Source organism: Xiphias gladius, chromosome 1, assembly GCF_016859285.1.
Source record: "Xiphias gladius isolate SHS-SW01 ecotype Sanya breed wild chromosome 1, ASM1685928v1, whole genome shotgun sequence".
NCBI classification, from domain to species: domain Eukaryota; kingdom Metazoa; phylum Chordata; class Actinopteri; order Istiophoriformes; family Xiphiidae; genus Xiphias; species Xiphias gladius.
This window is the reverse complement of record NC_053400.1, coordinates 33,396,367-33,411,910: the sequence shown is the minus strand read 5'-3', so window position 1 is coordinate 33,411,910 and position 15,544 is coordinate 33,396,367. Positions and strand designations below refer to the sequence as shown.

Below are 15,544 nucleotides of genomic sequence, written 5' to 3'. Positions count from 1 at the left end.
AGTGTGACAGGCGTTTATCTTGGAGCGATGTAACTGTCAGTCCCGATTAAGACACGTGCTCCCTGGCCTCTTCCTCTACCTCCTACTCCTCCTCCTACTCCTCCCCCTCCTCCTCCCACTCTTCCTTGGCAGATGGACACATTTGGAAGCACTCTGCGGCACCAACGCTGCCCACACTCTGTAGCTCTCCTCTCCTCCGTCCGATGTCGAGGAAAGGGGAGGGAGAGGAGAATTAACTGTACATTATAGAAGAGATGTGAAGTAGAATAAAGACAGGGTGAAGAGCGGGGAAGGGAGGTGGACGCCGCTGAAGAAGAGAGAATAAAAGCGCAGAATGAGGGGTTTAGAGCGAGGGTGTAGGGGAGGGAGTCAAGGGGAGACAAGTGACGGAGGAGATGACAGGGGCAGAGAAACGGGGGAGGACAGTTGCCTTTGCTTCAGCAGTAACATGAACATCACTATCATGTCTTTTTGACGTCCTTCACCAGAGAGCAGGAGGGGCTTGGAGAGGGAAAGCAAGTTTGATCGTCGACGGATGCGACTGTCAGCGGTTTAGCACAGAATCTGGAGGATGCTTGTAGAGTGAAACGTGCCCCTGCATTTTTCCCATGTTGAACTTCGCTTCGTTATCTTCTAATCTGCTTTGCTGGTGGTTCATGGATTTAAGATATTGTAATGCTGGAGCCTCCGGCTTTGTATCAGTGGCTTTGATTTGAGAAGCAAAAGTACAATACGTGGCCTGAGCTTCATCACAAATCCTTACAGGCACCTGTAGCCACCTGTGGTTGATCAGTTTGTCACTGACGATGCACTGATGGACAGTCTGTCTTTCTGTAACAGCGAATGACATTTTCAGTCTTTTACTTGAAGCAGTGTCATCAAATGGCCTTCTTGTGTTCCTGTGCTGTAACCATTTCTGTTGGTTGATTAATTGATCAGTCGATCAACAGAAAACGAATCAACATTTTTAATAAGAGATTGAAGTAAAAATGCTGGTTTCAGCTTTTCAAATGTGAGGATTCGCTGCTTCCCTTTTTTTTCTATCGTTGTAAATTGAACGTCTTTGGGTTTTGGGCTTTTTGTCAGAAAAAAAAAAAAAATTGAAGACGCTACGTTGGACTCCGGCCGCTCTCCCTCCACATGGGACACTATTTTCTGACCTTTGATGCGGTGAGGAAAGAAACTGATGAACCAAATAAAGTAATTTTCAGGTTAATCGAGAACGAACAAGAGCAGTGGTTGCAGCTCTGGTGAGGATGTACTAATTAGTTGATTAACTGATTAGTCATCTACCGAAAGTTGATCCTCGACCGCTGTGACAGTCGATTTCTCTTTTGAGTCACTTTTCCGTATCAGTACTTTATCTTGTATTTTCTACTTTTCTGTTTCACATCATTTCACTTTGAATTTGCACCATTGGTAAAAAAAAAACAAAGAAATAAAAAAAACAAGCAAGTTGTGATGGGAGCTTGCGATGGTTGTTTTTCGCTGTTTTCCGACATTATGTTAATCATCTCCAGAGCCTGAGAGTGTTGAGATTGATGACCACAACTTATACCACAGGCAAAGCTCTGTGAAAGTGTACGTGACTGGTTCATCGGATCCCGTGTATTTGTAAAAGCAATAACACCTCACTCATTCCTCTGAGTGTTAGAAATGCACTGACGGGTTTTATCGAGGTTGAACCACTTGATTTACACTGAAGTCGGACTCGAACTTTAATTAGACCAACTTAGGTTTACCTGGGGGGGGGGTCTGCAGACTGACATGTTTCCATTTCATTCTGTCTCTGTCTTTATAATCCCCAAAGCTATTGGTAATTATTTTTACCTCTGAGTAAGCTGCAGTTCTGTAAGTAACGTATATTCCTTTCAATACATTTATTAATGAAACTTGTTGGTAGGTTTCAGGTAAATATCTAGATTTGACGGGTAGATACCTAGAATGTGGCTGATTGACGTTAGGGTCCAAGACACTCAGCAAAAATAAAATCTTAGGTTAAATAAGACCATGGAACAGAAGTGTGGACTCATTTATACGTTTATCTTCAAGCCAACGTGGAGGTTTCGGAACATTTCAGCTGATGAAGGTGTTGTTTCTGCTGAAAAAGGGCAGGTTTATCCCTTTTGGCCAATTAAAAACCCCAAACTACAGGAATATAACCACTATTATTGCAAAATACAAAATGACTGTGATCGATATAGGTCTGCGTCCTGATCAATCCTTCGCCTTGTGTTTATCAGGGCAAGTTAACTGTGGCCCTGGCTCTACATACCTCCTCCTGACCTTTTACCCAGTTATGTGGGGTCACGTTGATGTGATCAAAGTTTTTATTCGGTATTTAGATTTTTTTAACGTTAAAACGTTAGTGTTGTTTTTAAGGATAAGAGTGGAGATATTCTGTGTTTGTCTTATTGTCCTCAAACCAGCAGTGAATGTCCAACGCTGCTAACTAGTACCGCGTGTGTACCTGTATCTCATTCCTCTGAGCCGTGGAGCGCCATTGTTGTCCAAAGTCTACGAAAGACACATCAGTGAGTCACACTGTTGCACTGGGTGACATGTTCACCCTTCATCGCCATGAGCACACACACACACACACGTAGTAGTAGTTTATTTTGATTCAATCTTACACACACCATCCTTCTACCAGAAGAACTCACCCGAGCGACAAATGTGGATTAATCCTGGACTGGGAACAGTCCCCAACAAATTTCCTCCTGTTTGAGTAACGTTTGCTAAAAACTACAGTGAGCAGCTGTTTTAGTTGTTTTTTTTTTTTGGTTTTTTTAATCGTATATACCAACGGGCTTGAGGCTGAGAGCCGCAGACGGGGAAGGGGAGCCAGAGAGTGTTAAGGGATGGATTCATATATTGTTGGTTTTAGCCTTTTCACAGGATTTATTCACACTAAGAAACGTGTGTACAGTAGATACTGCATAATGACGTGATGACTTTAAAGAGGATATTCAGGTTAGGACTTTTACCGAGACCTATTTACAGTGTGTGTGTGCTCAACTCCTGAGGCACCACGGATGGATAATTGCCCTCATTTTTAAAACCCATTCATTACCAAACGCGAGTATTTATAAAAAATTCTTTCACCATCATTTACATCTAATAAATGCAGCCCGCGACACATTTCAGTGGAAATGACCTTGCTTTGAGCCAGCTGAGACTGTGTGTGTCCAACAAGTGTGAACTTTCCAGGCGTTCCCACCCAGCTGCCCTTCAAAGCCCCTAGTTCCGCCGCTCCCTCCCTTTGCTTGCGCTTTCGTCCGCTCTTCCTTCGTTTCTCTCCCTGCCGGATCCCATCCCCCCAACATCCACCCCGCGCCCACACACATGACAACGTCTCCGTGCCTTCCCCCTTGCTCCCGCATGACGCGTCATTTGCCGGAACGTAACCCACATGCACATTTGAGCCCACACTCGCTGGCAGACACATATGCACGCAAACAAGCACACGGCGACAGCTGTCCGTCAGCCCCGGGGTGTCCTGGCGACGGCGTCCCGGCTAGATGGGGTGGGAAAAGAGACGTGTCCAGAGTCAGGACAGACCGGTACTGCAGAAACATTGGTGTCACAAGGCTCCAACACACATTATCGTAAAACCTGTAACACATACGGCGCAGTCCTGCAAAGTTTCCCTTGGTGACTGAAGACACGGTCAGTTTGAGTTTTAACAGAGCGAGACAGTCGCAGAAAATGTCTCTTCTTCACATGAGCGAGGATGTTGAACCCTGATATGTTGGTGGTCACCTGGTCAGGGGCCATTAAATTGCATCACTTCTAGTCTCGCGTGTCCAGAACTCCACCGAATCAAGAAATCACCTACTGTAGGTCTGAAGCCTCACAAAGTTCTGAGGAGATCGAAGCTAATGCCGTAAAGAAAATAGAATTACACCACAGAGAAGATTTCCTCTGTGAGTTTGACAAGACCAGAAAAATTCCCTGGATTGATTTGATTCAGTTCAGTCGTAAAGCAATATACTCATGACACGCTTCAAATATATACAGTAGTCAAAACAAAAAAAACTCATTCTGTATAACCAGGAAAATGACACAGATTCAATAGTGTACGGAACGTTGACAAAATAAAATAAAATATAGAAATAAACAATGGAAAGCCTGAAACACCAACAAGATGCTGTGTCATTAAACTGAAGCGCGATCCGGGAGAAAAACATCAAAGTGGACATAATATACTTCATAGTGTTTCAGCAAGGCTTTGTGTTTAAACTGCTTTCTGAGCGAACGTGTACAACATAAACACATCAGTCCGGTCCAGTCGAGCGTTGTGATGTAACTCGGTGTGCAGGAGGCAGGCAGAGCTGCTGGACGCGCCAACAAACAAGGGAAGTGACGCTGCCGTACGGGCTCCACTTGTTCTCCCTCTGCCCGACAGGGGCTTGTCTGTAGCTTTGTGACGGGACGCTTGAGACAGCAGGAGGAGGCGGAGTTCGCTGACCCTCGCAACTTCTTTGACTGACTATTCACATATATTACCTATATATACCGTATATTTATTATAACAATGGCTGAAATGAACGTGTGTAACGTGAACGGTGTTGCTCATAGTAACAATATCAGCGAACTCTGCAGTCCCCCTCAGCTCTACACGACCTTTTAGCCTGTTTTGGATCGTTGTTTTGATTTTCCGACCCGCAGTTCCCATCTCATCACCCTCATTTCCAGCAGCAGCAGGCAGCTGTTTCCAGTGAAAAAAAAACGAATTAGTGCAATTAATGCAGCTTTAAAGATTTGGCCAAACTGTACACATGGCATTCACTGCAATTTGATTTTGATATTAATAAAGCTCTCCACGTGTATCTCTAACTATCGCTATCGCCTGGCTGAGATCCAGTCCGGATGTAAGCCAGACCAACCCCTGGATCTGGTCAGGACGCTGATCGCAGTGCGCTTTGGGTGCATTTACACCTGCATTAACATGTGCTTTTCCTGATCCAGATATCCAGCTTGAGATTGCACTTTAATAGCTGGTGTATATGGGGTCGTAGTCTCCCGCTCTTTCTCTCTGACATGCGAGTGCATGTACTAAGCTGTAATGTTGCTGTTCTCTCTCTCTCTCTCTCTCTCTCTCTCTGTGCCCCCCCCATCTCCTCGTCTTGGGTGATCATCCAATAATAGCACAAATTATGCACAGCTGGTATTAATCAACACTGTCTAATTAGCACCTCAAAGCCACCTGGGTAATTGCCAAAAAAAAAAAAAAAGCATGAGGGAAAACATGGCTGACGGTTTCTCCATCTCAGTCGTTACCTGCTGGTCTTGGAGGCCGTATAAAGTTTCATCTGTACCTGAAGTGGTTTAGTGGGAAATGTTTTCTCCCACATCATCATACCAACAAGTACAGATTTAGAAGAGTCCCACAGCAGCCGTGGATGATCCCTTGTTTCTGTGTACGAAAGGACCCTTTTATGAGTTTTATGACTATAAAGATTTGCTGAATGGGTGTGACAATTCCTAGTTCATTATCAATTTTCACAATAAAAGCACCTTTTCTGACGCAGAAGGGCTATCTCGGCTTGGGGGCCGCGACTTCTTAACAGATAGCCGATGCGGCACGGAGTTCGAAAGATGCGAACATTTACCTTGCAGGCGCCACTGGGGTGCATTACGGACATGGAAGGATCATGGACAATGGAAAAAAAGTGGAGGACGTCTCTGCTTCTGCTGCTTTGATTTTGACCATTGTTTTGTCACCGTTTCCGTCTCAAGTCCCCAAACCTTATGGAACTGCAGTAATAAATTGTTGGAGTAACTCTTTAAAATGAATAATTGCTCTTTTAAGACAATATTTATAATGTAAAACAACACCAGTATTGAACTCCCAAAGCTGCGATGACCTGTTTTTGACTTTATCCAAAGTGGTCGCTGTGTTAATGGCTCTATTTATGGCAATGTCTGAAGATGCGTGAGGGCCATGTAATGGCCGAATCAGCGAGAAGTAGATCTGGTTTATTTCTTTTTGGGGTTTGTATTTTCAGTTCCCTCTTTAAAATTGACGTCTTAAAGAGAACCTTGTGTTGTCTTCGTCCACCACAGAATCGACTTATGCGTTGCTCAACGGATTGTCTTCAGTATTGCTCCAACGACGTGTCAATACCACGGATGGTAAATGTCACCAAATGTTTGTGCTGTAACGCGTAACAGTTGAATCGCTGGAGCTCCGTGCTGCTCATCAGCGTCTGATGAGGATAACATCAGCCACAGCATCTCTCCATATGGGGTCAGGGTGTAAATGTGCTGTCTAGAAACTGTCGTTCGGAAGTTCAGGTTTTCCCATGATGCGTGTACTGTTGACGGCGTGCCGTGGTTGAACAGAAATCCTACCTCGGGCCTGGTATCGGTGAGCGTTTCTATCCTTCAGCCGTTTTTGGCCACTGGTCTCACCTAACAGTCACTTGGCTGGACTGTGAACCAGGAGACGTTGCACAGCTGCTGTAAACGGACGCCCTGCTTGCCAAGGGAATTAAATAAATGAAAACCACATTACGTGCTGAGAACATGGCCCCAGTGGTGGGGAAAAAAAGAAATCGTAAATCTTAATGTTTCTCTCAAATTCTTAGCAGGGGTCAAAAATACACTCAACGTAAACTCAGAATAATTATGACACTGTGTGAATGAGGCCAACCGAGATGGCGATGCATTCACAAAGTAAAAAGGAAGACCAGAATTCTACTCTGCAATCTTGTATAACACAAAACAGCAGCCATAAGACACAAGAGTCACCAGAGCTTTTTAAATTGCTGTGTTAGGATACCACGGTATGATGCCTGACGGTGGTATACAGAGCACACGTAGCTGCTCGAGGTGCACGGTTGCAGTTTCGTCCACGGCTTTCCCTCGGAAAATGTGCGAGCTGTCTCACTAGGTATCGAATGGGGTTAGCTCTCCAAAGGCCCGTGAAGGTTTGAGGAGGAGCGCAGTCTACAGGACAAGGTGACCCACTTACTTGAAAAAACCATTTCCTTCCTCTCTCTCAATCTCTTGCTCCTGCTCTCCATTCTCTCCTTTCTCTTTAATCTCCTCCTTTTTCCTACGCTGTGGTTTTATCTCTCACTCTCGACTCTTTCTGTCTCTCTCCATGTGCAAGACGCCAGAACGAGAACATGGTTCATAACTTCTTGGCTAAAGACTTGACGATATCAGTTAATTTGAAGCTTATATTAAAGACCCTCTTTTTCTGACCTGATCTCAAATGCTGTCACTGTGGCTCGATCACGTATAAAAAGAAATTTTTATTCAATTTGAAAAGAATATTTTAAGTCCATCAATATCTTGTGTGTGTGCATCCATTTAGCTTGATATTTATGAGTCGTTTAACAATTCAGACACACATTTATTTATGTACGATAAAATTTCAGCAGCTTTTTAATCAGGTTTTTATAAAAACCAAATAATAAACATGCTGCTGATTTTCATTATTATTATTTCAATGATTAGCACAACTTCGAGGACCTGCTTGTTGTGAAATAACATACTTTGTTTTCCCCAAACTATCACTCCATCTGTTGTGGTAAGTGTTGTTATGGAGGGTGACCACTAAGTGGCGCTACATCATCACCCCAGAACGTCGACTAGCTCCACCGCTGTGCTCTCTGCGGTCACGTCTCTGCTCCACGGGTGAACGAGGGAGCGCTGGAGATGCACAGCTTTTGTTTGATGCAGCTTTTTTTTTAAAACACATTTTACACACAAACATGAATTTAAACCTAATGTAATGTATGTGACAAGAACGTTGCTCAGTAACAGCACAAACTATGACCTCATGAGCTCGACCAAACTGCCGTTTCCTTCACGACTATTGATTTATTGGTCTCTGTTATTGTACCCACTACATGTGAACTTGATTTTCTAGTCGTGCTTCAACCCGCAGTCCTGACCGGCGGTGTTCTCTTTCTCTCTCTCAGTCCCAGCAGTCACGGCCAGGCAGTAGGCACCAGGAGGAAGCTGTACAGCGCAGTTCCTGGGAGACACTTTGTGGTGGTCCGTGCTTACACCGCCCAGGCCGAGGGAGAGATCAACCTCTACAAGAGCGACAGGGTCAAAGGTGAGACGGGGAGCGACCTCTGTCGGGTCACTGTTTTTGGGGGGGGGGGTTTTCATCAGAAAAAGGGGTCAGAAGCAGAGTCCCGGCCTTGACCTCCCGTATAACCAGTGTTTTTCTAGTATTAGTGGGTCAGCAGTACACATACACACACCAGCATGTGTGACCCTGCAGCCCAACCAGTGGCATCATATCTGCCACTGAAGTAAAAGTCTCAGCACCACAGGGAAGTTGCACTCACACAGAGGATGCTTCAAAATTTTACTTTGGTGAAAGTATTATAGTCTAAATAAACCTAAAGTACCCACAGTTAAAAAAAAATGTTTTTAAAAATAATGCTGAATGACCCATTTCAGGATAATATGTATCATATAACTGATGTAAGCATCACTTTAATGTCGCAGCTGCTAAAGATGGGGCTAGTTTTAGTAATAGCTTAAGATAAAATACTACATCGTAATGCATTCAGTGTGTTGGTTTTACTAATTTATTGAAAAGTAACCACTAGTAACTAGTAACTAAACCTGTGAAATAAAGTACAGGCACCTCAGATTTTCTTAAGCACACTACTCGAGTAAAAGTACTCAGTTGCGTTCCACCACTGACCCCAACCGGAGAGAGGAAAATAGAATTTTCTCCCTTGCTGGGTGAAGGATGAATACCGAAATCAAAAAGCGGATCACTGCTGCCTTCATCTCATAATTGTTTCTGAGGATGAGACAACTGGAAATCAAACAGCGAATTACCATATCTGATGAAGATGCCTCCCTGGGCTCTACGGGGTCTAAATACAGATGCAGAGGAATAGCATCCTCCTCATCTGCAGACGTGGAGATAATTCCAGATACGCTGCAGGACCGTGGCTTTGATGAATGGGCGCAAACTGCATTATTTACTTAGGAAGGACGGAGGACTCGCTCAATGTCTTTAAGACCGGCAGATTATTTTTAATGCTCAACAGGAGGGATTTTGTCCGAGATGACATCATGTATTTATAGGCACATCGTATGAGCTCTGTTGTCAGTATTAGACCTTATAAACCAAACCGTAATCCCTGGATCGAAACGTCTGGAGCCACTGAACTCTCAGGTGTCGGATTATTACTGAGCCATTTTAATCAATACAGAGCTGAATTATCTTTAATCACCGTCACAGTATCGCTTCCTTACAGTACAACAAATAGCTACAACCGACAACGCCTCACAGCTAGTTGGGATTCAGTGGTAACGCGGTCGTCCCAGGGTTCGGTTGGATAAAATGTCGCGTACGGAGTTCACAGTTGGAAACTCGCGCCATTTTGAACCGAAACTTCACCGCCTCCGCCGCTGGATCCGTCGCTACAGGCTCCAGCACGGCTCGACCCCGCGGAACTTTCCTCTGTAGTATCCAAACATGCAGAATATGTCAGGCTGAGTTCTGGGGAAATGTGTGTCCAATTATGTACCAGATAAGACACGTAGAATATTTCCGTTTGATGGCTCAACGCAGGCATGAAAAAACACGAGAGTGTTGAACATCACGTAGCTTCAGAGAAGAGCCGGATCAAGGTGATACAGAACAAACTGTACGTGATACTGACTCTGGAATAAGATAGTTTCCCAACTTTAAAGCTACTTAAGAGGAAGAAAAAAAAAAACTCCATGCAAAGGAGTTAAAATTGGAATGAAACTGTGACTGTACAAAATTCCTTAATTATTCCTTCTCAAGCATAAAATCTGCAGATACTGTGTTGTCAGGTTTCACCATTCTTACATTTCTAAGTAGCTTTTTCTTTGGCTTTAGTGGAAGATGTAAACAGAATCTCTTAAATGGAAAAAATCCGCAGCTCATTAACGTCCGGATCTTTATCTACATAAAACTGGACTGAAGGATACAGAACGTCCTCATAAAGACCAAAGGCCCTTTGTCCAAACACCCAATCCGGCCACAGACCCTCAACGTCTTCACATTGTTGTAAGACTTTGAGCCTGCCAACATTTTCGGGCGGCTGTTGAGACCTGCCGCAGTTCACGCTGTTAAATGACGACATTTAGTCACAGCCTCTAACAAGTTTGGGAGTCAGATTTTGTCAGTAATGGGCCCCATTTATCAGCTCCATGAGGAACATTGTCACATCCCTTTATCGTAGTACTGGAAGCGGTCAGTTGTAGGAGACTCTGTCTGAGCAGATACCTTTGTCTTAATGGTGTAGGACTTACTATTCAAATGTGGCATTTACATTAAGTGCTTTGAATGATGTCTGGGGACACACTGTTCTGTTCTTTCGTTTCGTGCTGTGAAACTGTCTACTCACCGCTTTCCCAACTCCCCCCTCCTCTCCACTCTCTCTCCCCTCGGTCCAGTTCTGAGCATCGGAGAGGGGGGTTTCTGGGAGGGCAGCGCCCGCGGGCAGGTGGGCTGGTTTCCAGCCGACTGCGTGGAGGAGGTCCCGGCCAAGGCCAGCGATGAGAGGAGCTGTAAGTCTAATCACTTGGGGCGGTGTGGGGGTTGGAGGTGGGACGTTGACTTATGTAGGACACGCTCTGTTTGCCATCACCCAGTTCTGAGGAGAGAGGTGGAGATACAAAGAACAGAAGCTGAGGCTAAATGCTGTAGGTTCCTGAGGCGGCGTGATGGCACGTGGCCTCTTTCTCTCCAGTGCATGAGCAGCATGTGTCTCTCTCCCAGTCTCTTTCTGTCTCCCCAGGCTGCGGTGCACAAAGCTAAGCACTACATTGCCCTGCTAACTCAGCCGTGCTCTCATGTCCTCCGGGTGCAAGCTAATGAACATGTCACGGCACGCTCCGTCCCCCATAAACATCACATTTTTCCTCGTCCTTGCGTTCTCTCTCGCCGCTGCCAGCCTCTTTTTCTGTGAGAGGCCCGTTTTCCTTTTGTCTGTCCCCATCTCTTCCTTCGTCCAACATCTTTTTCATCCTCTGGTATCCTGTTCTCTGACAGTGTTTAATTATTGACATTATCGGGAAGGACAGTGTTGCTGGAGTCAACACCCTACACCCACCCGCTGTCTAAGTCTTCCCCGCTCTTAGGAGTATGTCAGCACTGATAGAGGCAGATGGGGAGCAACTTGTTCTTCCCTCTCTCTGGCTATTTGCCTTCTGCTGGGTGGCTTATTGTAAAGGCGAACCCAGGGCCATTGGCACGGGGAGCTCCCCCTCACGCTGTGCCACATCCAAAATGCCCCCAGGTCTGCCTGCAAAGAAAGCCTGTCAGAAAACGGGAGCACAGTATGGTGGCTCGCGAAGACCGGTTCAGAGGCGGGCCCGGCCAAGGCCGCAGGCCACAGGCCACGTGAGCGCCCGCTGCAATTAGACGGGCGGTAAACGGCCTGCATGATCGGGGCATGATGTTAGCAGTTGGTATGTGCTCGGAGCTGGGTGATGTTTTCACAAAAAAACTATGAGTGCAAGGGAGAACACTTTTACAGTCAAAAATATTTGACATTTATTTGCAAGGTTAAGATAATTATCTTCTGTCTGTTACCGTCTTACCTTTTCACCCCCTCAACCCCCACGCAGACACACACACGCGCGCTGATTTAACTAAAACACCTTTAGCTTCTAATCTAATCCCTCCATTCAATAGTTGCGATGCGGTAGGATTATGCCCTGCTTAGAGGTGCTTTGTTAGGGTTCAGGTTTGGACCCTTGAGAGCACTGGAGGAACTGATGTATGAGAAACACACGAGGAGACTCACAGCCTGCACACGCACACGCACACACACACACACACACACACACACACACACACACACACACACGCACACGGATCAGTGGTTAAGCAGGTATACTATATGGTGTCAGGGGGCGCCAGTCTCTCAGAACAGAGAGCAAGTGCTGCCGATTCGATTAAGGCTTTTCTGTGTGCAGCTGAGCTGATAGTGAAGCCTCAGCCGCACTGAGCTCGTGAAAAAAGTGGACCACAGCAGTACCTGGGTCTCTGGCCAGGTGTTTTCTATGCAGCTCATGATACATAATGAATAGGTTCAGCTAAAATGAAACGGGGACAAGATTAATAGAATTTCTTCATTATTGCAGGGCAGGTTTAAAGGAACTGAAATTTATTGAAAACCGAATCCAGTACCGAGAGTTTTGCAACCCAAACACCAGAGTGGCAGGATAAACAGCGCATTGAGTCTTAAAGTCAGCTAGCAGCGGCAAGAAGATGCTGTTTCTCACTATAAGTCGGCAAAGCACCGCTGACTTTTTCGTGGTCTCGGCCCACTATCTGCACCAGTATGTTCACAGGGCCATAGCAAGGATTTTTAGAAGTCCCCCAGTATGCCCCATTACCCTCAGAAAAGCCCAGAGTCACACATCACCAATTCGCTTCTAGGGGCTTTACAGTCCGTACGGCGTAGGACACCCTCTGTCCTTAGAGCCTCAATTCTCCCCAAAAAACAAATGAAATGGAAGAAAGCTCAGGAGGAGCAAAGTTTTACCATGTTGAGTCTAAAAACACCGGAATAAGCACATAAAATTCCCAAGTGTGAGTTCTTAATTGCAGGAGTGTAAATACTGTACATTTTGTGCACACAGCAGTTATGTTTGTGTCATTACAAACGACGCTTTGCTGATTAACCCGATCGCTTCTTTAGCGATCACATGGCCGTTGCATGGTATTTAAGCACCTCCCTCTGGTACCTGTTAAAAACTGGTTCAGGTGATCCCGTACCAGCTCCGGTTTAATGGCTGGTACAAGTCAGGGGTCAACATGAGTGATGTATGTGAGTTTGTCTTCTAATTAGAGCAGACACACTATGTATACCACATTGCACACAGGTAATTTGTTAACATATTGTATTTTTATTAGATCGTGTAAACAATTTTAATTGGTGAGAAGCTGCAGGGTTACTAGGACGCCAGGATACCTTTAGTACACAAATGAAAAGCAAAATGAAAGCAAATGAAAGTGATGCAGTTTCCTGTTTGATTGTTTGATGACAGTGTCTTCACTCAGAAAGGAGTTTTTATGCATTTACATTGACATTCACAGGATGACTGTATTTTTATTTCCCTCTGTGAATATCCCCAAAACACGTGATCTTCACCTTCACATCTGGCACCAAGGGCATCAACAGCAGGAACAGCAACTCATTAATGTCTTAAGTATTGTACCGTAGGTGAGAAGCACAATGCGTGTGAGAAAATCTGTTTGTTATCTCACGCCGTGCACGCCGTACGCACTCACCATCAAAAGGCATCCGCTGGCCTCAGGGCTGGCAATTATTTTAGTAATTGGATACTGTGGCTGATCTGATGGGACTGAAGATGATGATCTGAGCTGACTAAAGTCAGTGGCATTTTTAATGTGCTTGAATAACGTGACCATTTGAAAGTCCATTGATCAAAGTCTAGCAGTAAGACATTACAACTATGTTACCATAAACTGCACCTACAAATTCAGCCACGGCTTTAAATGATCTTTATTTAAAAACATGCATCTGGACATGCATGGATGTATGGGCCTTCTTAAGTCAAACAGATTGTATTTGAGAGTAAGTATATGAATTCTGACCTTTTTTTTCCACATACATTCACTATTTAAGATTCCTCGGGAAGAAATTAATAGTAATAAAAAAAAAAAAGCACAAGGCAATTCAGGGCTGGATGAACCTCCTTATGGGGCCCAAGGGCAAACACGAGCTATTTGGACGTTAGTGCATTGTGCATACGGTACCTACCCCACCACGTCCATACACCCGTTAATTGCAAACTACACACGACAAGATTATATTTCACCGAGAGACCTAATGAACAACCAGTACTACCTGCCGAGGAAGTATGTACTGTAAGTATCTCCATTAGTATTTGGTAAATTTTTTATTGAAGAATACGCACCAAGTAAGAAGACTTCACTTTAAAAAAATCAAGTTCTCAAATTAGATTTTGATTTAGGGCCCTGCTGTAAGTCAAATCCTCAGGATGAGGCTATGATGCAGAACTCGACATACGGGCCTTTACTACAAACCACACGACCCAGTGACCTAGAGGCTTGGACCCCTGGACATCTGCGGCACGCTTTGCCCTTTTGGTGATAATTTAAAACCTACAAATGGTAACCGTGAGAAAAATAAAATCAGCCAATTAAAGGTTTAGTCTGCCGCCATTCTTACTGCTCTGTGAGGCTAAACATTAGCATGCTAACATGCTTACAGTGACAATGCTAACATACTCATGTTTAGCAGGGGTAATAGTCATGCTGTCATGAGGTTGCAGGTATTTGGTCATAAACCAAAGTACTGGACAAATAAACATTTTTACCTGATGGTGGCGCTAGGTGAGAGTCAAAGGATTACTAAAGTTATTACAATTCATCCTGAGGGAAACGTGAATGTCGGAACCTAATTTCATAGAAAACATGTTTTTGAGATATATTACTAAAAACAAAAACTGTCAACCTCACAGTGGTGCTAGTGGAAAAGTCGTTCGGATCTATCCTCTGGGGAAAATGAATGTATAAAGGTTCATGGTAATTCATCCCATAGTTGTTGACCCGTTTCAGGTTGGATGAAGGTGGTGGGCTGGCAGCCTGACGGGCCGGCATTGGCATCCCTAGAGCCACGGTAAAATAAAAGTGATAAAAATAAACAGAATCAACAGAAAGCTCAGGTAGGACATATTTAAACTGGAGAAAGATTGTAGTGATTATAGAAGGAAAAGCTTTCAGTACAGCAAATCGCATAATCTGAGTAAAGCAAAACAAAGACAGTAAAATAATGCAGAGCCATCCATTACAATTCCACGGACAGGGGATACAGCTGAGCGACAAATCGCACTGTAGGTAAGATGCCGTTTTAGAATCCGGCTGAACAGAGTAACGTCCCATTTGGCATCGGTTCCTCCATCTCATTCTCGCACCTCTCCCTCCGGCTGCGAGGTGAAATACACGTAAGGGAAGCGAGGAGGGAAACCTGGAGGGAGCCCAGGGAGGGCCAGATGCCTGACAGAATTCACTGCTGCACACACACACACACACACACACACACACACACAGACGCACACATACTCACTGTAGAAAAGGCTGAGAGAACATAGAAAACTAATACAGATGCAGTGGAGCCTGCATATTTTCACACAACATACAAATATGAATTCTTTATGTTCACAGTCAGTTATGCAAACGCAGGAACACACACACACACACACACGTACACACACCGTGCACGGATCATCTTTATTGATCTGTGACCATAGAAACCAGCTGGCTGCAGCCAGACAGCAGTTGCTATGGAGTGATGGAGTGTGACCATGTTAGGGGTATACTATTCTCTCTCGCTCTGTCTCTCCATTCCTCTTTTTTCATACACCTTAACTATGCCCCCCCCCTGCCTTCTTTTCTGCAGAAAACAGAGCTACGACCCATTTTTTTTTTTTTATTTCTCTGCATGTTGATCATCTACATCCTCCCTCCTCCAATCTGATATCGTGGACGTAGAATCAGGGGGGAGGAGGAAAAAAAAAAAATGTT

General features: G+C 44.7%; 1 protein-coding gene across 1 annotated transcript in view; it reads left to right on the top strand.

Annotated features, from left to right (window-relative positions):
- The window catches only part of LOC120795646 (SH3 and multiple ankyrin repeat domains protein 2-like), a 134,404-nt gene that overhangs the window by 59,184 nt on the left and 59,676 nt on the right, over positions 1–15,544 (top strand). The window contains exons 13-14 of the mRNA XM_040137727.1: positions 7,938–8,077; positions 10,417–10,530. Of these exons, the coding sequence (XP_039993661.1) occupies positions 7,938–8,077; positions 10,417–10,530 (254 nt within the window). The remainder of the gene's footprint in view (positions 1–7,937; positions 8,078–10,416; positions 10,531–15,544) is intronic.